The 23086-nt window shown below is 36.7% G+C and overlaps 1 protein-coding gene across 1 annotated transcript in view; it reads left to right on the top strand.

The window, feature by feature from the left end:
* Positions 1-22517, top strand: part of PPFIA4 (PTPRF interacting protein alpha 4) — an 81450-nt gene extending 58933 nt beyond the window's left edge. Inside the window, 13 exon segments of the mRNA XM_032218590.1 lie at positions 1522-1653; positions 3886-4054; positions 5764-5857; positions 6981-7062; positions 7850-8050; positions 9055-9117; positions 10853-10879; positions 12399-12574; positions 13655-13752; positions 15304-15479; positions 16262-16330; positions 17817-17994; positions 21366-22517. Coding sequence (XP_032074481.1) covers positions 1522-1653; positions 3886-4054; positions 5764-5857; positions 6981-7062; positions 7850-8050; positions 9055-9117; positions 10853-10879; positions 12399-12574; positions 13655-13752; positions 15304-15479; positions 16262-16330; positions 17817-17994; positions 21366-21415 — 1515 coding nt within the window. The 3' untranslated portion in view covers positions 21416-22517.
* Positions 22518-23086: the final 569 nt, after the last annotated feature.

Raw genomic sequence — 23086 nt, 5'->3', positions numbered from 1 at the left:
CATCTCCTATCAGTGTGAATAAATGTATGTATTTGATTTCTTCATGTATGCTTCCAGTAAAGTCATCTTGAGTATTTGCTGGCATAGAAAGGCAGGGTACATATTAAACAAGTTAATAGGTAAACTTTGAAATCCAAAAGTCTCAAATGCAGACATTCAAGATGCATCTAACTATGTAATACATTAGGAAGTGTGTTAAAAAAGTAAATTACACACGAAGCTTTAAAGTAAGTATATTTAGATATTAAAATATTTAAATGATAAGATTCTGTAGGGCAAAGAATAGGTGGACAATAAAAAGCACACAGTGCTAATTTCCCATAACTATGTCACATCCCATAAACAGATTAGACAATATTGCAAGTCTTAGGCTGTAAATAGAGGACATCTTTCGTGAGAGGTGATGAAGTTGCAAACTAGGTTTCTCTTCATTGTGTTTCTGCTTATTTAAATTGGGCCTTGAGGTTTGATATTTAATCCAGATTTCCCTTTAGGAATCCTGTTCTTGCCATATTCCTGCTATTTCTGGCATGCTTTCACCTGCCTCTCCATTTTATGCAACTTTACATTCAACTAGAATGCCTTATGATTCTATGCTCAGAATAAATAGGTTTGTGGCCAATTCCTATTTTAGAAGTAGTTTTTCTCTGCTAGGGGTTTATAATTTATTTCTCTTATAGAAAGGCCTCTGCTCTTTGTTCCTGGATGCTTAAATAACTTGATTTGCAGTGTCAAACTATGTTTATTTTAAGAATAATGGTTTGTGTTCTGAGATATGCTGAATTGGTTTCTTTGCTGATTTGCCAGTGATAGTTCAGAAATTTCTATGAGTGAGAATTGTGAACATATTTTTATGAGGCAGTAACAGTGGCTTTGTTCAAGACCAACTTCTTGTAAAACAGTGTGGTATATTAATATATCTTCCATTTTTTTTGAATGACTTTTCTATTATTTTCAGTTACGTAAGCAGTACTCCTTAAACTGTGCTTTTGAATAGGCAGTTTCTGCAGGGTACTTCTTTCAGTCCTGATAAGAGGGTCCCAGGTCCTTTGCTTAGGTAGCAAATTGGCTGCTCCATCTGACAAAATGTATTAATAATTGTTATTTCAAAAATAATCCTTGTGCCCATAGAGTACTACTTTGTATATGATTCATACAAATCTAAAATAGAAATACATATGAATTGCTGTTTAAATGATGGCAAGTCAGAGCTCCTGTCCAGATTGCTACATATTGAGACTCCATATTGTTAATGTGTCCTCCTTCCTGTTGCTGTTGGCTGTATTGCCTCATATTATGACCATAACATTCCAAAAACATTCATAATTATAACTTGACCATTCAGTCCTCTTGTTGGGCATACAGTAAGCAGTAATTCCCAGGATATACTTGATGCATGTGATTCTGTTCTGTCTTCTCCTTTAATTAATTAGCAAATTTTTGATAAGTGTAGTAGAAATTGGAGGAGAGTTTTTAGACAGGAATCTCCTGTCTAAGTCTGAGTTTACCTTATCTGTTCAGTCACCAGCTGGTCGAGATGAGAGTCGAGAAGATAAAACAACCATCAAATGTGAGACTTCTCCTCCTTCTTCACCCAGAAGCCTTAGGCTGGAGAAACTTGGACATCCTGCTTTTAGTCAAGATGAGGCAAGAGGTACACATTCTGGAAGGGGAACAGAGGCAATCTGTCATTTTATAGCTGTCAGTTATGTTAACAACTAATGGGTGAAAGGCAGATAGTATAAAAAGTGTTTTCAAACTTTTGTTCTATTGAATTGGGATAGATAGAGAAGTTATTTATTCAGTACACTACATCTATAAAAACTCTTGAAGAATGTGCCTAATACTATTTTTTTCCTTCTATTGGAGGAATAATAGAAGAATATAAGACACGGAGGATTCTTCTCAAACAGCATTGTTGGAAAACATTTAACTGTTTAATCATCTTGGTTGTATATTTCCATGTTTCACAAACATATTGGAATTGGTATAGCAACACTCTTAAAGAGTGATAATACTTTGTGATAATACTTATGGCTGCCGTAGACATCTACCAACCGGGTGCAAGCTTTGAAATACAGCTGCTGCCATTCTCAATTTGAGAGTTAATATCCTTATCTACCTTCATCGATAGAGATAAGTAACTTGTTGGACTTGTTCTATAGACTGGCCATGGCCTATTATGGCATATTATTCTGAGCACTTCTGATTTGCATAACTTATTCTTCTCATAATTTATATGTTAGCTAATCTAGTTGGACTCTATCTAAACTAGTGGTCATTTCTTGCAAGCATCCCTTTGTTTCATTAAACTGTGTAATGTCATCTGCAAATCTAAATCTATTAGATGGATTGTTGCCCTTAGGATGTCAAAGCTAGGGTTATCCATTGCTTTTCATAACAAGTACATAGAGAGGAAGAACGAGTGATACAAACATCCCTGTCTTACTCCTGTATTGATGTAAAGAAGTTGTGTTGCCAGATTCCATTTGTACACAGCAGCTGGAGTTATAATACAAGTTCTTAAAGCTGTTGATAAAATGTTGAGGAATACCATAGAACTTTAAAATATTCCCTAGTGATTCTCAATGAATTGAGTCAAACACCTTTTTGAAGTCAATAAAATTAATTACTATTGGCTTCTGGAATCCTAAACTCTGTTCAATGATATTTCTTAAGGTCAGGAATTGGTTGTTGCAGAGCATCTTTTCTTGAATGCAGCTTGTTCTTCTCATAGATGTGCATCCACTTGATGCTCCAATCTTTTGAGCAACACAAGGCATAGAACTTTTCCCTTTCCAAGGATTGATAGCAATGTTATGCCCCTCCAATTGTTGCAATCACTGAGGTTTCCTTTCTTTGATACTTTAATGATGATAGACTGGTGATGGACAGAAATCTGCTAATGGAAGTCTAATAAGTATATAACCGGGATGGCGAACCTATGGCACGTGGAGCTATTTGTCAGGGCACACGAGGCGCTGCCCTATCAGCTGGCCAGCATGCATGCGCGCGCTGGCCACCTTAGTTCACCGCTTTTTAAACCCATTTTTCGCCCTCCACAGGCTCCAGAGGCTTTATATGAGCCTGGGGAGGGTGAAAAGAGCCTCCCCTGCCCTCTCGGAGGCCCTCTGGAGGCTTCATGAGCTTCCCTGAAGCGTCCGGAGCGCACCCCCCCCCAGCCCTATGGGCAAACCGGAAGTCACTTCCGGTTTGCTCGGAGGGTAGTTTTGATTGCTTTGGAGGCTTCAGGGAAGCCCTCTGAAGGCCCCTGAAGCCTTTGGAGTGCTCAAAATGACCTTTCGGGTGGGGGGGGGGGGCGGGAGGAGACTGTTTTCGCCCTTCCCAGGCTCCTATAAAGCCTCTGGAGCCTGGGGAGGGCGAAAAAAGCATGCAAAAAATGGGGGGGTCACACCTGTAGTGCATGTATGTGCACTGGGGGCGCAGTGCATTGCATTATGGGTGCAGTACGCCCTCACATGACCCCCCTGCGCTCCCCCCACTTATGGCACGCGAGCCAAAACAGGTTCGCCATCGCTGGTATATAACATTCAGAGCATAATAGACTGTAACAGAATATCTTGGGGTTCTTTTCTGGGTTCTAACTATTCTAACTAAATAATTCTTCATATATAAAAGATTTATGCAGCTGTTAATATTCCACAGAATGAATTTCAGATATACGTTTCAGTTTTGTTTTCTCTAGATGTTTTGCACTGCTATCCTTTCCCACAGACAGAGATTAGTTGAATATGGTCTCTGAGAAGGGTATTTTGAAAAGAGGTGTGTGTGTGTGCACGTGTGTGTAATGATGCTGATCCCAAGTGGAGGACCTTAATGTCACTATTTATAATGACATCATGAACTCTTCTTTCCCCTCCTTTTAGTTCTCTAGAGGATCAAGCAAGTAACCCCAGCAGCAGTAATAGCAGCCAGGATTCACTGCATAAAGGCTCCAAGAGGAAAGGCATCAAATCTTCAATTGGACGCTTGTTTGGAAAGAAAGAAAAAGGGCGCTTAATCCACCTGAGCAGAGAAGGCACTACTGGACAAGGTAATTGATTCTCTTCACCTTTTCTAAATAAAGGAATTCCACAAATTTCGTGGAAGCTGATTATTTAGCAGAAAGGGCTTTCTTTCTCTGTCCTTGGAAGAGCAGAAAATAATATGATGGAAACAATAAACATAGAACTGATAATGGCAGTTAAATTTCATTTTTCCTCAGTTTTGCAAATTCCAGGATTATATTTTCATTTTATTGAATTGTTGAATATTTTAATACAATAAAATATAATAGATGTAGAGATCCATCAAAGGCATTAGAAAGAAATAATACATGGCTGCAAAATGTATGTTGATAATATCCCATGTATATCAATAAATTGTCAACCATTGGCCTATCAATATTATTGCAGTAACCAGATCTTCTAAATAGGAATTTGAACTATGAATTATCAGATGCAGTGACTAAAGCTAATGACTTGATCACATAGAACTCCTGGATGGATAAGGAGCGGTGTAGCTTGAAAGTAAAATAGCGGAAGCAGAGGAATTGGCTAAAGGACACCCTTGATTCATTCAAGTTTTTTATCAGGATGGAAGAGGACATTTATACCAATGAGTCCAATCCCCTGATCAGTATATGAATCCAAATTAGAGCATACTGAAGTAGCTACCTGTCCTCTTAACATTTGTACTGAATAGATGTCCAACACCCTTTTGGATGATTGATTCCACTGCTTACTTCGAGACTGAATATGAGAAATACCAATAAAATGTTCACCCTTTTTAATATACAGTATGGGAAACTGAGCACTAATCTTATTTCTAATCTTATTCATAATATAATCTATCTTTCTATTTACCTAATTAGTATCTATTATTGCACAGCAGGCTGTGAACAAAAATTACTGGATTAGATCACTGGTGGAAGATTGAAAAGTTTTGAAACAAGGAAGGACTAGGAGTACAAACATTTGCAAAAGCATCCCATAGTTTAGCAGTCAATGAAAATGACAATGTGGTATGGGGTTTACAGAATTATCCACAGAAGATTTCAAGAGCAGGAAATAAAGTCTTGGGGATCCTGTTTATTTGTGTGTGTGTGCATCATTGGGTGCTCTATCCTTCAACCCACTTTCCAAGAGTGGGAATGAATCAGGATGGCTGATAGTAATCTAATTAGGCTTTAGTAAATACAGTGATGGCAAGGAGTCATAGACCTGGATGTTGGAAAGTAATAATGTATGAGGCTAGCAGAAGGGAAGGCATGGAAGCAGAAGTGGAAAGGTCTGGATTGACAGGATTATGAAAAATGCAAGGAAGAAAGGACCTAAAGTAGGATGAATTGGTTTCATCCCACCTTATGTCCTTTCTTTCTTAAATTTTTCATAATCCTGTCCATCACACCACAATAAAACAATGGTTACTAATATACATGAAGAAAGTGAAACATTGGGTGAGGATAATTTTATAATTGTATATATTTAGGATTTAGTGTATTATTGTAGTACTATAAAATCAATCTTTGTCTATAGTCGGATTCTCACGGATACTGTCAAATATGAAATCTTCAACCTTAAATTAAGTAAAGCTTGCTACTCTTGGCAGATTGAATTACTGAGTTTAAATTTCTTCATATCAAATTGAATTTCCTGAGTAGGCATTAATTAGTTTCTGATTTTGAAGTTTTTTTTAAAAGGTAATACTATTATATACCACGAGGACTTTGTAGTCTAATTCTTCATCTATTGTGTTTCATAGTTTTGCTAACAGATTCAGAAATGAACATACAGGACTCTCTTGGTCTTGGCAAGCTAGGAGCACAAGCAGAAAAAGATCGACGACTCAAAAAAAAGTGAGGGAAGTTGTATTTACTGTCTTAATAAATATTGTAACAATTAGTGGAAATTTATGTCTTGATTTGGGTATACATTTGATGAATTGCAGCTCACTAGAATATTTGGGAAATATTTTAGCACAAGCTTTCACATTGATTGGATTGAATTATCATTCTAGAATAAACTAATTTCTTTCCTGAAATAAATTGTAAGAAAAGTTTAATTAACTACTTTGTGAGAACTATTCTGTTTCCTTCTCCTGAAAGAAATACTTTATAACATTTTCAAGTTTCTTAAAGAAACAATTTAAATAAACAGAAAGATGGAGATATTTGTGGATGGCAGCTTAAGAAGAAAGAGGAAGATCTGAAACTTCATGATTCTCATCTTTCAAAGGATTCCTTCTCTACATTGTGAAACTGTTATACAAGGATTATCACAGTTTATCAGAATAGACTTGCCTGTCACTATCTGGGCAAATGATCAAGACATATCTCTTTCAGAAATTTCCTAAGAGCTTATTCAGTTAAAACAAAACTTGGTTTAATTAGAAAAAAACTAAACTAAAAAAACATTTCCCCAGCTTTTATAACCAATGGTCCATGTCTCACATCTGGCACCCACTCACTTCCTATGAGAATATGATAATTCTTTACATAGAAAGTTGACTCTGGTCCTGATACTAAAGACCACCCTTACACATTCATATGTAACTCTATAGCTGCTACCTTCCAACTAAAACTTAGACAATAGGTTTGTTAACTCTCCTTTGCCAAGGAATAGAATCAATTTTCTTTAATGATGCCAGCTGCTCATTCTTGTGTCTAATGCCAGAGCACATGTGGTATTGAACAGCTGAGATGTACGAAGGAAGCATGTTACCAAAATGTCTGTCGGTATTCATACTGGAAAGCTGTTGCTAGCTTTCCAGTTTTGCTCAGTGAACTCAATGATCAGGATAAAATAATACCAAATGATATTGACTGCATATTGCATGCTTTCCTGTGGCCACATTCTGTGGAACAACTTGCTAAACTTGTTATCAACTGTTTAGATATAATTTCAGTGTTGGGGTTTTGTTTGTTTTCTGGAGGAATGCACAGCTAGTAAGAATTGTTGTATTACTGCTTCCCTTTCCAGACATGAACTTTTGGAAGATGCTAGAAGAAGGGGTATTCCCTTTGCTCAGTGGGATGGACCAACTGTGGTCTCCTGGTTGGAGGTAAGCTTCTTTTACCTACTCAGTTTAGTTAATGGCCAGGTAACCTGTGTTCATAATGGACTGATATATTTGGAAACTGGTGTTGCATATCTAGATTTAAGGCAAATGAAGACATTTGGGGGAAGTATCTGCAAATAGAATTTCCATTTTACACATTCATAGTGTGAGGCTCTGGAGTTTTATCATCATTTTGAATTGACTTTGCAATATAATCACATGCCTGATCTTTTTAACTGTGCTGTGTTGCAAAGTCTGATTTTTAATTTCCTAGGATCATTTTTTAAGCAGAGGCATGTGACTGTGTGCGTAATAGCAGTAAAAGTGAGCAGGCAAGATATGGAAGACTTTGGCTATTCACTGCTCTAAGAGTAAACTGACAACCTTTCTCAAGTTTGAAATATATACATATATTTATAATGTGACAAACTTTGATTTAAACTGTATTAATAAGAGAAATAACTTTCTCTTTGGGTCCTATCAAATGTAAGTAAAAATGTTGAAAGATTATGTAAATATAGAACATATGGTAGATATTTTTTGAGTATTGTTGTTTTGACTACCCTTCCCAAATGTTAATAATTCAGCATAATGTATCTTATACCATGAAATGTGGGGATGATAGAAGAAATATACAGCATTGTCATGAGAATGTATGTCATAAGAATAAGAAGAATTTAATAGTCAGTCAAAATCTCATATTTCAATGCTTTTGTTCTTTGTAAATTCTTAGTATATGAAATTTGTGCAGTTCAAAATGCAGACTCATCTCTGGCCTTTTATGTTGTAGCTTTGGGTGGGCATGCCTGCCTGGTATGTTGCAGCTTGCAGAGCTAATGTGAAAAGCGGTGCAATTATGTCTGCCTTGTCAGATACAGAGATCCAGAGGGAAATTGGAATTAGTAATGCCCTTCACAGGTTAAAACTGCGCTTGGCAATCCAGGAAATGGTGTCTCTCACAAGCCCTTCTGCTCCACCCACCTCCAGAACAGTAAGCACTCTATCTTGGCTTCTTGGGATCTATAATTTGGGATTTCTTTCCATATTTAACACTAGATGTAAAACAAACACATAGGCTTTTAGTCAGACTTGAGACTGCAGGTCCTTTCTAGGATTTGGATGAAAATGGAAATCCCCATATTCCTCAGAGAAAGTCAATTGTATATTATCCATTCTGTCCCATTGGAATATATGTTTGTAAAATCCGTAAAGGATATTGTGCCTTTTTCCTTACCAGAAATAATTTCACAGCAGCTTTATATGAAGCGCTGAGTTACTATTATTATTCCCATTTGTAAGTTGACTTTCTGGCTTAAATGTGCATTATTAGCAGCTATGCCAGCTATTGCAAGATGGGTTGGGTTTTGATGAACAATGCCTATTTCTTCCTGTAATGTAATGATGTACTTGCTTTGTGTTCCCTGCTTGCTGTGTGAGAAATATTAATACTTTAGGCAGAAATATATGGAACATTATGTATTGAGATTCTTTCCTGTACCCACCCAACAGGAAGAGCAGGTAATATGCTGAAAATGGAAGAAACAGACTATAGTTGTAGATCTTTTAATGTGGAATTTTTGAAAGGTACTTCCTTCACTCTACAACAGCTTGATACTATAACAGTCCATGTTTACCAGCTGAGAGAAAATATCTATTACAAAACCATAATTAGCATTTGATAGGAGTGTCAGCAGAGTGCTAGGAAAGAAGTCAAGATTGCAGATACCTTTGGTATTTGGATAGAAGACCTTCAGGGAATTCTAAGGGTATAGGCTGTGATATTGTGCAATAACGCTAGCTACTTCAAGATCTTGTAAAAGAAAATAAGTTGTTTTCAGGAGTTAAGTTCAACTCAAGGGAGCTTTTAACTGTTTTTGACATTGTCACAACTGTTGATTCTATGGCCTAAGCTATGGCTACAATAGTGGTTTTCAGTTGAAATGTTTTATTGAATATTCCTTGTTTTCTGATTCATGTGTCATATTTTCACCCTAGTCATCTGGAAATGTCTGGGTTACTCATGAAGAAATGGAAACCATAGCTCCTTCAACCAAAATGGTAATTTTTGTGTGTGTAAGAGAATTCTGCCATCTTGTCCTCATTGTAAGCGACAGGAAAATAATTTTGCTTCTGATTAAAAAAAAAGCTTGATTTTCACCAAGCAATTGAATTCTTTGGCTTAGATAAGAAGAATAATTGAGATAACGTAAGGGACTAATATCAGTTGTTTCAAGCCATGTTGGGAATTCTGAGAATAGTTGGAAAGATAGGGCCTAAGTTGCCAAAACTCCAAATGTGCCTTTTCCTATCTGATACAAATGATCTACTTCATGTTCAGAAAGCCAACCTGAATGAAAGTGCATAGTAACTGATTTGTTTTAGTAAGAGGGTCTTTTGTGATATGTTCTGGCACTAGGCTGTGTTCTGACTCAGCCTTAGCAGAAACAAGAAATAGATTCCTTGTCCTGACAAAACCCTCTTTATTTATCTCCTGTGAATTAATGGCATTCACACACTGAAAAGTCCAGTCAATAATCCTTCAAAGAGTTAACTGCAGTAACAGACCTTATCGGTTCTTTGAGATAATTGCCAGGCCGGGAGCTTCCAGCCGTAAATAAAGCTGTAAATAAAGTTCTGGCAAGCATTTTCTGAGGCATGAAACATGATGAGCCAAATCTTCCAAAATGCAAATGTCTGTCTCCCACAACCACCACTCCCCTTTCCTTCTATTTATTCTCCAGCTAGGGAGGGGCCATTCAGCATCCACGTGTGCCTTTCTTCCTGAGTCAACTCCTTGTGCTTAGTTGTTCTCCTTTCCTGACATATGCGCATCTGGAACAGGCCCCAGCTATTCTTCCTCCCCACTTATCTCAGTTTCCATAGGCAGCTGCCTCTCCGGTGGCTGGGAAATGTCAGGTGGCCCTGGCTCTATCTCTGCTTTCAATGCAGAGCATCCATCAGAGTCTTCCCCAGACTCTAGAACTGGCCCAAGTTCCTCCGCAACCTCCTCATCAGAGTCTGCCACCAGCTCCACTGGCAGCTGGAGGGGCCACAACAGTCTGGCTGTACAGCTAGTTTACTTACTGCATTAATATTTGTATGTTATCACCAAAGCGAATCAGTGGATAGATCACTTGTTCTTATTCTGGTGGAAATGAATGCATTATATAAAAAAAATAATATGTTATATACAAAAATAAAAACTTTCATGTTTAGATAGGAACAAGCGAAATATGCTCACCTATTTGATCTTTTTGTCTATTTAACTATTTGTGTGGATATCTTTAAATACGCATGCTTTTTGATGCCTGCGGTGGCATTTTGTTTAAATCCATTTGCAGCTCTGGAAACAAATGAAGTTGTTTATTATGACAGAAAATGCAGAATAAATGTTTCTTTATAGATAAGCAAAGAAATACATTAGTTGTGCTTAGTGACAACAAACATCCAAATCACAATATTGGCGAAGCCAATTGTAAGATTACCAGTTTGGCACTTCACTTCGATAGCTCCTTAGTAACAAGAATAATTAACCGAGAGTTTTGTTTGTTGTTTGTTTTCAAAACTTCAGCACATTCTTGAGAGAGCAAAATGCCAACCACAATGAGATCCTTTAAATTAAAAATGGTGAATAATAGTAGCTTCTTACTTGTAACTGTGTTTATGTGACAGTTTTTTTATCATGTTGATGATAGACAATGCCTCTGCTTTATTGGGGAAGGGGACAAAAATGCGGTTTCATGTGGTATCTGACTTTACTTATTTTATTGACATGCTGCACTGTCACGTTTAGGATACTGAGGAAGGCAGTTGGGCACAGGTGAGACTCCTGCATTACTTTGTGGGTCGTCCCTCCCCCCGAACTGGAAATACAAAACTCAGTAATTTCCAGTGAAATGGAGATGTGTACCATCTGATTATATCTAATTGTCTTTTTAAGCAGTTTCTCTAGATTCATTTAAGATCCTCTTGGAGAATAATGGAAACAAATGCAGAATATTTGAAAATCTTCCTATACTTCCTTTTGGTTGCTATTGTAGTACCTTACTATTTTATCCAAATGGGAAGCTAGTCATATTTCATTTAATAATAACTAATTACTTGTCAAGGATATCAACTTATAAAATCTGCTACATTGATTTTATTGGTGCTTTTCATTTAATTTTAGCATTACTTATACTTAACCAGATCCTTTATTCTTCCTGTTTCCCCATACAAACCATTAATATATCTCTAGTATGTTCTTTAACTTTCATTTAAAAAATCAGATATCCCTTGTTTGACAAGCTGAAAGTAAAGAATCCTGTCAGGAATAAATAGGGAATAGTTCTCTTTTATTTTCAGATTTTCCTTCTTTACCACTGAAAATTTTTGTTAGCTAAAAGGACAGATCTTCCTTTGACAGATAAAATCTTCTGAGCCAAATTTTCCAGCAACTCTGTTGCTTACTTTATTTATTAATTGTAACAAATCCTATTTCACTGTGTCTTCAGACTCAAATAAAATTAACATTCACATAAAAATATCCTTCAGATAAGTTGCACTATTTAAAAAAGCTATGCAGTGTATTTATTCCTAAGGAATTGAAAACAGAATATAAATGCTTTATTTGTGTTTTAAGGTTTCTGAAGTATGGCATACTTACATTATGACATATAATGTGCATGGTTAATAATACTCAGGCAATCGATTTGAGATTTTGTTACAACTGTCAAATGTATGTCATACTGTCATATATTGAAAAATGTACTTCAAGCTATATTATTTAGAAGTTACAATTTTTGATTGAAAATTGTTTCTCAACAAAAATTGTTGAGGTAATAGAATTATTTCAGATCTACTGAAAATGATCTTGCAGCATATATATATATATATCACTTATTTCTGTGGCACAACTCACTAGTATATTCCATTAGGAATTTTAGATCTAAGATAGAAGATTTCAATTATCGCTGGTAGTTTTTCTCTACTAAAACGTTCTAACTCCAATCTGTAGGCCTCCCACTCAGGATTATTTCAGTATTGCTAATAGGCATATTTATATGTGAAAGCTAGTTTGGTGTGGTGATTAAGGCAACAGGCTAGAAACTGAGAGACTGTCAGTTTTAGTCCCACCTTACACACAAAGCCAGCTGGATGACATTGCAGCAGTCTTTTTCTCACAGTCCCAGGAAGGAGAAAATGGCAAACCACTTCTGAAAAACCTGGCCAAGAAAACTGTAGGAACTTTTCTAGTCAGTCTTTGAGAGTTGGACACTGTTGACCAACAGGAAAAAAAACCCAATTACAGTATATGTCTTGTGAATGTTATTTACTTTTTATTTTTAAAATTTCCACAGACTCTGGCTTATGGGGACATGAACCATGAATGGATAGGGAATGAATGGCTTCCTAGTCTAGGTCTACCACAGTATCGCAGTTACTTCATGGAATGTCTTGTGGATGCACGAATGTTGGATCATCTGACTAAGAAAGACCTTCGAGTACACTTGAAGATGGTAGACAGTTTCCATCGGTGAGCAAGTTTTCTTGGGACAATATCTGAAGCACTCTTGCAACCACCTTAAATTCCTATAGTCAAAGTGTGTTTTTTCAGGTTGAGGTCCATATTTCGCTTTGGAGGATAAGACAATATTCCAAAAAGAGGTGAAGCCTAGACAGACCCCAAATCTGATTTCATTTTATTCAACAGGGCTGTGCAGTGCTTTGGATTCAAAGGCAAGAAAGAGTTTGGGAATGTGCCAGGATACAAATACAGCAGTTGTCTGAAACTCTTTAAATCAATCACATCTTTTTGGATGGGGGGAAAAAACGAAGCTGCTTCAAGTAGTTGCGTAAAAGTGCTTCATGAGTATGCTATGTGCTCCAAGCACTTTTTTGCCTTTAAATATGAAACACTAAGTGACTGTATGTTTACATTTAAATTATTTAAACACAATTAATATATTTCTCTGCAGTTATATGTTTACTAGTTAAAATTGATCATATTAACCAATACATGATGTACAATGACAATAAAGGCTATACTACTACTATTAAAATTAACATAATTAGATATTTGAAAACAAATGTTAAACATCTCTGAAACCATATCCTAAATTTGATTTAAAGTTGAAATTTAAATAATAACTTTGGATAAATAATAAGTTTGATACAGTTATTCCCCATGTATTTAATAACTTTCTGCTTCTGTTACAATAAAAAAGCTATACTTTAGTGACAGCTTGTGGAGAGGCTCTGGAAACTGCATCCAATGCTTTTGAGAGTTGCATGTGGTCCTAGAAGTTCAACTTGTATACTCTGGCTTTTATCAATCCTTCCTTTGAATGAAGAGCAATAATGACAGGCATGGTAAGAGTTTTTTAGGCTGAGTAGTAGCGTATCCCATAAATATTAAACTCTCAGGTTATAGTGCATTAAAGCCAAAAATCAGAAAACTGGAATAGTGTAGACAGTTCAGTATTTTTGAAATAGTGTCCAAAGTAGCTATGTATTTATGCCATTGGCAAAAAATACATATTCACATGCACACCTCTTGAAAGTAAAAGTGGTTGGAATATTGATACGCCTTGTTCTAAGTATTGCATTGTTGCAGAACAAGTCTCCAGTACGGGATTATGTGCCTCAAAAGACTGAACTATGATAGAAAGGAACTGGAGAAGAGGCGGGAAGAAAGCCAGCATGAAATCAAAGGCAAGTAGCAATTTAGAAATGAATTCAAAGCAAGCTGCAAAAATATAGTTGTAATGGAGTCACAAGAAGGAGGAGCTGTTTCCCAGAAGGCAAAGTGACAGTAGAATTTGAAATGTCTGGAGGCAGAAAGACAGCCGGACCCTCCCTAGCAATTCTCAGAGTATAACAGAATAACTGAGTTGGATGGGATGTTGGAGGTCTTTCTAACCCTATAGTATTTCAGACAAAATGGTTGTTCAATCTTTTCTTAAAAACATCCAGTGTTGGAGCAGCCACAACTTCTGGAGGCAAATTTCTGGAGGTTTATCTATTTTATTATTTCAGTTAATTGCTTTAGTTTGGTAATATACTTTTTGTAGGTGAGCAGCAATAAAAGAACTATTCAGAACTCCAATTAAGGTTCCTGGTTCTTTGGACATGACTTTAGTTCAGGTTTTGAATTATATTTTTTAAATTTGCTTTTTCTTTCTATTTTTAAAATAAGTCAAATCTCTTTATGAAATATAGACCATTTTTTAGTCAATGAATCAATTTTCCAAGTTGCAGAGAGTAGAAATATTCCAGAGGCTTTCTAATTATTGACTTTTCAGCAGGATTTGTGGTGCACGAAATCTGTCTCAGATTTATCACTTTAATATTTTTTATATATTTATATTTCAATATGTTCCTGTTGTTTTATACATCATGCTCATGTATCCCTGTAGAGGATTCTGGCTGATGGGAGGTTGTAGTCTTGGAGTATAAGTAACTGCCAAGGGTGCAGTGTGGCTGGGACTGGGTTTTAGTGGCTGTGGTTTCTTGGGACAGCAAGATGAGGCTCTTTTGCGCTTCGCTACTGTGCCGGGCCGGGCTTTGTTCTGGGAATGGGTACAAAAGAACACACTCCAACTCTTCATCCTTCATTAGATGGTGTCCTCCAAAGCTTTTTTATGGTGCCAGATGATCATCCTGGCAAGGATTAATTCAATCATGCTGTTCTGCATATGGAATGCCTCACCAGAGAGGCTTGTCTAGTAGTAACTTCAATATTATCTTTGCAAAGTTATTATCATCTAAGCAAAGTTTTTTTTAAAAAAAAATTCCTTAGATATTATGGCCCATTGTAAATATTCTTTATTTCGCTTTCTGTTTCTCATAGTGTCGCTGATTTTATAGCTGCTGTTTATGTCATTTTGAACTGTTCATGTATTGAATTTTACTCTATTTGTTTTCAACGAGTTCATTTATATTCACTGTGTAGTTAATCTCAGCCATATGTCAGCCACTTCTGTTCTGCCTGCGACATCTTCTTTCTGGACTGTGTTCAAGCTAAAGGTGTAAATATAGATTTTGGGTGTATAAATAAATTAGCACATACTTGTTTGACATTTTACAGTGGGACTTATTTCCCCAGAAATGATAGTAGAAGACTATCATGACTTGAATATACAAAATGGACTATTTTTAGACACTACACAAGTATTTTGTTCTTTTTATGTCATGAACAGCTCAGAAAAAGTGAGCATTCTTCTGGGTAATTTCATTTATATATATAATTTCAATGTCTTCTAGATGTGTTGGTTTGGACAAATGATCAAGTAATACACTGGATTCAATCCATTGGGCTTAGAGAATATGCCAACAACATCATTGAAAGTGGAGTCCATGGTGCACTTATTGCTCTGGATGAAAATTTTGATTATAATAGCCTGGCACTTATTTTACAAATTCCCACTCAGAATACTCAGGTAGGAAGAAATGTTTACACCATTTCTTACAGAGTTGATGGTTATTTCTCATATAATTAATAAACCTTCTATCCTTTATGAAGAACATCATCCTTGGATTTTTAATCTAACACTATTAAATTAAAACAGAAATGATACAATAAAAATTACTTTGTTGTGCTATAGGTTATTACACATTTCTTCCTCTTAAGGGTAACCGGTGTCTATGAGACTGAAAGTTTATCTTACTGTTCATTTCAAATCTGTCTATGAAATCCTTTTTCTGTATTTCTATACTGTTATGAGAACTGAACCAACCAGAGTTCCGATTTTCAGAATTTTAGGATATGGATAAATGTATCTTTTTTTAAACACTCACAAAGGCATTTTGTATTGTTATTTTCACAGACAGAAGGCTGAACTAGATGGAGGCAATTGATTTGCCTACCAGGAGTGATAAGCTTCTAGTTTGTGAGATCTGATAGATTTGCACTAAGTTCTACCAACAGGAGGAATTAAGCTAAAAATGGAAGAGTGAAATCAAATGCAGTAAAAATACACTAGTTGGAGCTGGTCGTCTCCCATAACTGCTGTGCCGTATATTAGAGTTATGCAAATATATAGAAACCTATCCCTGTGTTACTAGGGGAATCTTGCTGGTCTGCCAAAAAGTATGAAGAGATCTACTAGTATAAATATGAATTTATCTTCTTCTTCTTCTTTGGTTCTGATAATAAACAATTTACATTAGTAGTTTTATTTGCCTAGATTGCTTCTGTTGCATTATTTGATATTGTTTACAGGCACGACAGGTGATGGAGAGAGAATTTAACAATCTTCTTGCCTTGGGTACTGACAGACGACTTGATGATGTGAGTATAAAGTGCTTACTAAAAGAGGATGGGAATTTAAGAAATATTGTGCTTATACTATCAGTTAGGAAGCAACTGGAGATCTGGAAATAGAACTGGTATTGTAGTTATATTCTGGGAGGTTCATTGTGATGTTCAATGATGTGGAGGAAAAGTAGAAGTGGGCATTTCCACATTCCAAACATGCATGGGGTGAGAGAGGTATTATCAAATTTGGTGGTAGGGCAAGAATTGAGATGGAAGCCATCTTATTTCTTGAGAGAGAAAGCCTTAGGATTAGCAGAACATATTTTCTCTTCTTTTAGATCTGCAAGGGACAGTCGCTTGTCAAAAATAATTCCAGCAATCTTGTTTTTAAAGAAATGTATATACGTATAACAACCCTGTGTAGATCATCTAATTTAGGTTAACTTAAACACTTTCAGCTGAACAGAGCTAATCTAAGACAGTGTTTCTCAATCTTGGCAACTTTAAACTGTGGTAAGCTGACTTCAGTTCCTCGATTTCCCCAGCCAACATTGTAACATTGTATACAAAATTACATTTTCTGTATGATAGCATCCACTCCTAAAAAGTAGTAAGAATGATATATGTTCCTCAATTCCTTTGGGCAAAGATCTGAAAATCTTTGGAAATACTGCTATCTTCAGCTGCAAGTAGAATACCTCTTTGTCATTTTCTATTTCCATTACAGGTAGTCCACAAATTTACTACTATTTGTTCAGTTAGCATTCAAAGTTAATGATGGCACTGAACAAAGGGACTTACGGCTGGTTCTCAAAGTTCCAGCCATTGCTGTGCCCCCATGGACATATGAACAAAATTTGGGCATCTAGTGACCAGTTGTAGTGTCTCACATTACATAATAGCCATTTGTGACCTCCCCTGCTGGCTTCCCACAATGGCCAGTGGTACACCAGCAGGGAAGAGTACAAGTTGCTTGAGTAAGTCTCTTTCCCTACACCTGGACTTTCTTTGTTTGCGTCCCTCCCTTCTTCCTCCTTCCTCCCTTTGCTCACATGCACTAAATGATGTAACAATCCCATCATTTAGCAATGACAAGTGTTATCCCAACTGCAGGCATAATTTAAGGATTGCCTGTGTTGCCACTGTAAGAGATAGTAGTGACAAACTGTGGGTCAGCCTGTTTCAATTTTTCATCCAACATCATGATTCCAAAGCAGAGTGTTGCTAGATGTGACCATAGTCTTTAATCCACCAATACATACTTGTATACTGTGAATAATATTTGAAGATATTTCTGTTTCCTTTTTCTAATATGATGAGAGAAAAAGTTCAAAGGTTTTCTCAAAAAGAAATAAAAAAGATGTTTCCTGAGAAACCCAGTTCTACTTGAAACCCATGAATAATTAACCCAGTTCCAGTTTTTACAGGCTGTCCTAATCTTTGATCTCCTTCTGGAAATCGTATAGATTCCTGTGGTTACTCTGTGCAATATATGATGTAAGTATCCTTTTCCTTATAGGGTGAAGACAAGACATTTCGGCGAACTCCTTCTTGGCGAAAACGTTTCCGCCCTCGAGACTTTCATAGTATCACCATGGTTAGTGGATCAGCAGAAACCCTTCCTGCAGGTTTTCGAGTGACCTCTTTGGTGCCTCTGCCACCTCCTTCAGCACCACCGAAGAAAATGCCACCAGAAGGTATGATAAAACTACTATAATTCATGAGACATGAATTACACCATTCTAAAAAGTTAGATGGTTCTCTGGGTCGTGCATGGTGTATATGGTATATTCTCTGTCGATATGCAGCCCAGTGTTCTATTCTTTTAAGCATCAGCCTAACTACTAAATGAATATTTTGCATTGAATTTTTACCTCCAAAACATATAGCAGAGGTTTGACGTAGACAAAAAAATAGAAGAATAATTAATGTTTGCTGAAAAATATTATCTGAATTCCATGCAGAGCATTTCCTTAGTTACCTTAGTTGGGGTTAAGGAAAGAGCAACATATTTTATGAGAAGTTTGTAATACAAAATAAAATATTACTGATTAGTTGCTAATATGTTCGCCACATTGGGTTGTTTGCAAAAATAAGGCAGGATGCAAACAAATAAAATATAAATAAAATATAAATATAATTAAAATATAGTATAAAATATTTGAATTCTAAAATAATTTAGAATGAACAATTTCCATGGATGCCCTTTTCCATGATCATAAACTATGAAATTCATTTTGCTATTTTTCAAGTTTATTAATAGCATTCCTTCACTGTTTTAAAATTTCTGTTACCATATCCTAAACTATTTGTTGGTGAGGCCAGGATGATGTGTGTCATGGCTTTTAAGCTCATTGGATAATGATTTATTAAAATATATCTGCGAAGAAATTCACCTAAATTCCTAAATCCATAATAAGCTAAAATAGGCAGTCATCAACAGGCAACCAAAATTTAATAATGAGCTTTGCATGAGAGCTTATTGACCCCACTAATTGCATGCTTTCGTGTGCTGTGCTAAATGGTTTGCAGTTGGTGCACCTGGGTCTCAAAGGCTGGAAACATCCACAGTCCGGACATATTCCTGCTGAAATGCAATTTCCAGTGGGAAATTGGCCAAGGCTCCAGGTAAGTTTAGAAACTAGGAAAGAGCAAGCACAGTCTTCATATTCTATATAGGATCCAGAAAATAATGGATGAAACCAGAAGTTACTTGAAGTACAGGTAGTCCTCGGCTGCAACCGTTCATTTAGCAACCGTTCAAAGTTACAACGGCACTGAAAAAAAATGACTTGGGACTGTTTTTCACACTTATTGCTGTTACAGCATCTCCTGATCACATGATCAAAATTCAAATGCTTGGAAATTGATTCATATTGATGATAATTGCAGTGTCCCAGGTCTTTGCAACCTTCTGACAAACAAAGTCAATGGGGAAGCCAGATTGACTTAATTACCCCTAACTTAACAATTGCAATGATTCATTTAACTGTGGCAAGAAAAGTTGTAATTGGAACAAAATCCACTTAACAACTGTCCTTCTTAGTAACAAAAATTTGGGGCTCAATTGTGGTTGTAAGACGAGGACTATCTCTACCAAATTCAGTTCTTACCTTCATGTTGCTAAACTCAGATTTTTTTTTTTACCTTTACTGGGTGTGGCTTAATCGACTTTATCTGTTAATAAACTGTTTAGTCCAGAGGTGGTATACAGAAGGTTCTGACCAGTTCTGGGGGTATGGTAGCGGAAATTTTGAATAGTTCGGAGAACCGGTAAATACCACTTCTGACTGGCCCCACTCCCATCTATTCTCTACCTCCCAAGTCCCAGCTGATTGGGAGGAATGGGGATTTTGCAGTAACCTTCCCCTGGAGTGGAGTGGGAATGGAGATTTTACAGTATCCTTCCCATGTCGTGCCCACCCAGCCACGCCCACCAAGCAACGCCACAACCACCAAGGGATGCCCACAGAACCAGTAATAAAAAATTTTGAACCCCACCACTGGTTTAGTCCATGCCTTCATATTTAAGCAGGGCACAAAACCCAGTTTTCCCTACATTTAATTGTCAAGAAACAATATTAAGAAAAAAAGAAAGCACTTCATCTCTCACTAAGAAATCTTGTTATGTGACATGAGCCAGCAAAGAAATGATGAAAATAATTGACCTTTTTAGTTCCAGCTTCATCCCTTAAATGGATAAAATAATATTGGACACCAAACAGTAGAAAGTATGGTTTAAAATGAGATTTTATTAGTTTTGATACGGATTCCTGTTCAACTGTGAAGCTTTCTGGACGTCTCCTGAGTTGCTCTCCTAAGTTTCTTGAAAAATAAAGAAATAAATAAATAAAAATAAATAAAGAAATAAAATAAAGAAAAAATGCTAATAGTATATGACAGAATATTATACTTTAACTCAAATTATACAGGAAAGAATACCCATCAAATGGCTATAACAATGTCATTAACCATGACAGTATCCTAGAGTGAAATGCAATCTTTTCAAAACATTTATTAAAAGGAAACAATTCAAAACCATTTTAATAATTACAACATTTGCACTGAAGATCTATTTTATGGCATATCAATTATCACAGTAGAGCTTTTAGGCACCACCTTCTATTCCAGATTATTGGGGATGTTTTCTCCACACAGCAGGGTACTGATCAGCTTGGTTACATGCTATAAGAGATGCAAGTGACTGAAATGTCCACAAAATCTTAGTGGGTTATAATAACAAAGAGGAGGGAGCATTAGGAATGTGATGAACAGAGGCAGGGAAGGTCTCTGTGGAAGTGAAGATGACAGCTGTTGGATAAAGATAGCAAACTGTATCCCTTCCTCCCCAAGGCAACATCAACATTGATATTGATAACAGAGACAAAAACAGACTTGTCCTTGTTTATTGGGATTCTAGATGCATCACCCATTTTTTTGCTAGTGTCTGCCATTTGTTCTGCAAGTTCTATGTTTATCAGTAGAGTATATATTCTGCCTCTTCAGTAGAGGCCTAGTGATGTAATATGCCAGCTCCACTGTTTTGACAAATTTAGGTGAAGTAACCTTAATGGAATCATGTAACCTGGCAGAGGAAAAAAGACATCAACCAGGAGATTCTCCCATATGTTGTCAGTAATGTGGGTCATTCACTTGAATTCAGTCCTTTGTGGATGCCTAGCCTGTCATCCTTTAGACATGGCCCTACTGAATAGTTACTGGAGGTGCCGTGTGAGAACATAAAGCTAAATCAGTTTTTCTCAATATTCATTTAAAATACAATAGGGGAGCTCTTTCCAGGCAGGTGCCCTTGAAATCTATTAGGACAAAACCTGAAAGCATGCAGTTTTAAAAACTGTGATCCTTATTCTACTGGAAAGTGCGTAGACACAGAAGGTGAAATGATTTTGTCAACAAACAGTACATATTTCAGGACAACCTTAATTGCTGTTGTAAAGCAAAATTAGATTGCCAGTTCAGAATGAAAACAAATGCAAAACAAACTTCTCACAGTACATTTCCCGTTCTTATTGAAGTTTAATTATCTCATTTTTTCTATCTTTTGCAGCACATTCCCACTATCTTTATGGTTATATGCTGGCTGCTTTCCGGGAGTAGGAGATTATGCCTGCTCCTTTAGCTCCAAAGAACAGAAGCTACTGGTCAATCCTTTTAGGCCTCATGGCCAGCAGAACTTTCTTCTTCCTGCTTGTATACAACCCTTTGATCTCCTGTTTGGTATCATTAAATCCCAATCAAATCTTTCCCCTTGGCTTTAAAGATACCCTCATTGAGAAAGAGAACAGGCTTCTCTGTCTCTAAGTCTGCACTATGTATGACACCATGATTTGACATAGGTTTGGTAAGAAGTGGGTGCACCTTAATGCTGGTCTGCAGCAGTTCCTGCACCATTGTCTGCCTGTGCTACACTCTGCCATTATGCCTGAGAGCAGCAGAAGCTGCTTGTTCCTACTGTACAGTTTGGACCTAATAAGACAATCACCAAGAAACAAGGCAAATGAAGATGGGAAAACCCAGCTCTGAACTCTTCCTCAGGTGCATTGGGCTTCTGCTGGAGCTTCTCATCGCACCACAAGACCACGGACAACATAGGTCCTCAGTTAAGAAATACCCAGGCTAGAAACAAAATGGACTGGTGCTTGATGGAGAGAAGGGAGAGGTTGGTTACCAAGCAAGTTTTGTATGGGCTTTTCTTAGATCCCATGTTCATGTATGGAAGAAAATTAAACCCGATGATGGGAAAGCAGAAGATGTTTTTGGACATCTCTGTTGGATCTACCAGGAATAATCTATCTTTTCCACATAGACAGACAGAAAAATCCCCTTTCCTTCTCTCTGCATCTACAGGTAGCCTGTGATCCCCACAAAATTTTAGCTGTTACTATTTCTCTCTCCTAGGGTAGGATCTGTTTGTCTCTTCATGATGCCTTTTGCCTTGTGTGCCCCCCTATTACTGATGTGGTATTTCTTGGTGGCTGGAATGCCATATATTCATACAGTGCTGTTTGAAAGTGCAATATCCAAGAGACTGTACAGTTGCAATGTCTTTTTTGGTGTACAACTTGCCTAATACAGTATTAAATATTTTTTTAATTTACAAAGTAAGTGATCCCTTTATATGAATAATCTCTTTCTTTTGTTATATTGGTACTGCATGGATTCCAAACCCTGCAAATAGGTCAGGAATGGGTGTATGTGTGTTCCAATAAATCTGATTTTAAAACAAGGCTGATTGATTCATACTTGTCTTCTACGTGAATGCAGCGTCTCTCCTCAGAATCATATCATGAATGTAGTCAAACTGGAAGGTTTATCTCATTTACTTATTCCATTTGAAAGATTTATTCTCCCTCCCTCCCTCCCTCCCTCCTTCTCTCCTGTCATCACAGTAAACAAAATTTATATAATTTCCTATTTTACTAATGTGACTCTGGGTAATCTACAATAAAACCAACAAAACCATCTTAACTGTTAAAACAATTAACATAAAATATAAATAAGATCACAAACCAAAATATCACATATAATATAACCATGTCATGGGCTCTTTATTATCATGAGATCCCCAAACTTGTTGGGGGGAAAATCTGCCACACATGTTAAGAGATTTCTGGAAGGACAATAAAGTAATCTCACCTCAGGGGGAATCATGTTCCAAAGAATGGATTCCACAGCAAAAAAGGCTAATCTCTGGGTCCTGTTAGATGGATAGATTTAGCAGACAGGATCTGTAACATGCCTCTCCTGCTGCACCTGGTGTGATTGATG

The sequence above is a fragment of the Thamnophis elegans genome, chromosome 5 (assembly GCF_009769535.1).
Source record: "Thamnophis elegans isolate rThaEle1 chromosome 5, rThaEle1.pri, whole genome shotgun sequence".
NCBI classification, from domain to species: domain Eukaryota; kingdom Metazoa; phylum Chordata; class Lepidosauria; order Squamata; family Colubridae; genus Thamnophis; species Thamnophis elegans.
This window is presented reverse-complemented; position numbering and strand designations above follow the sequence as displayed.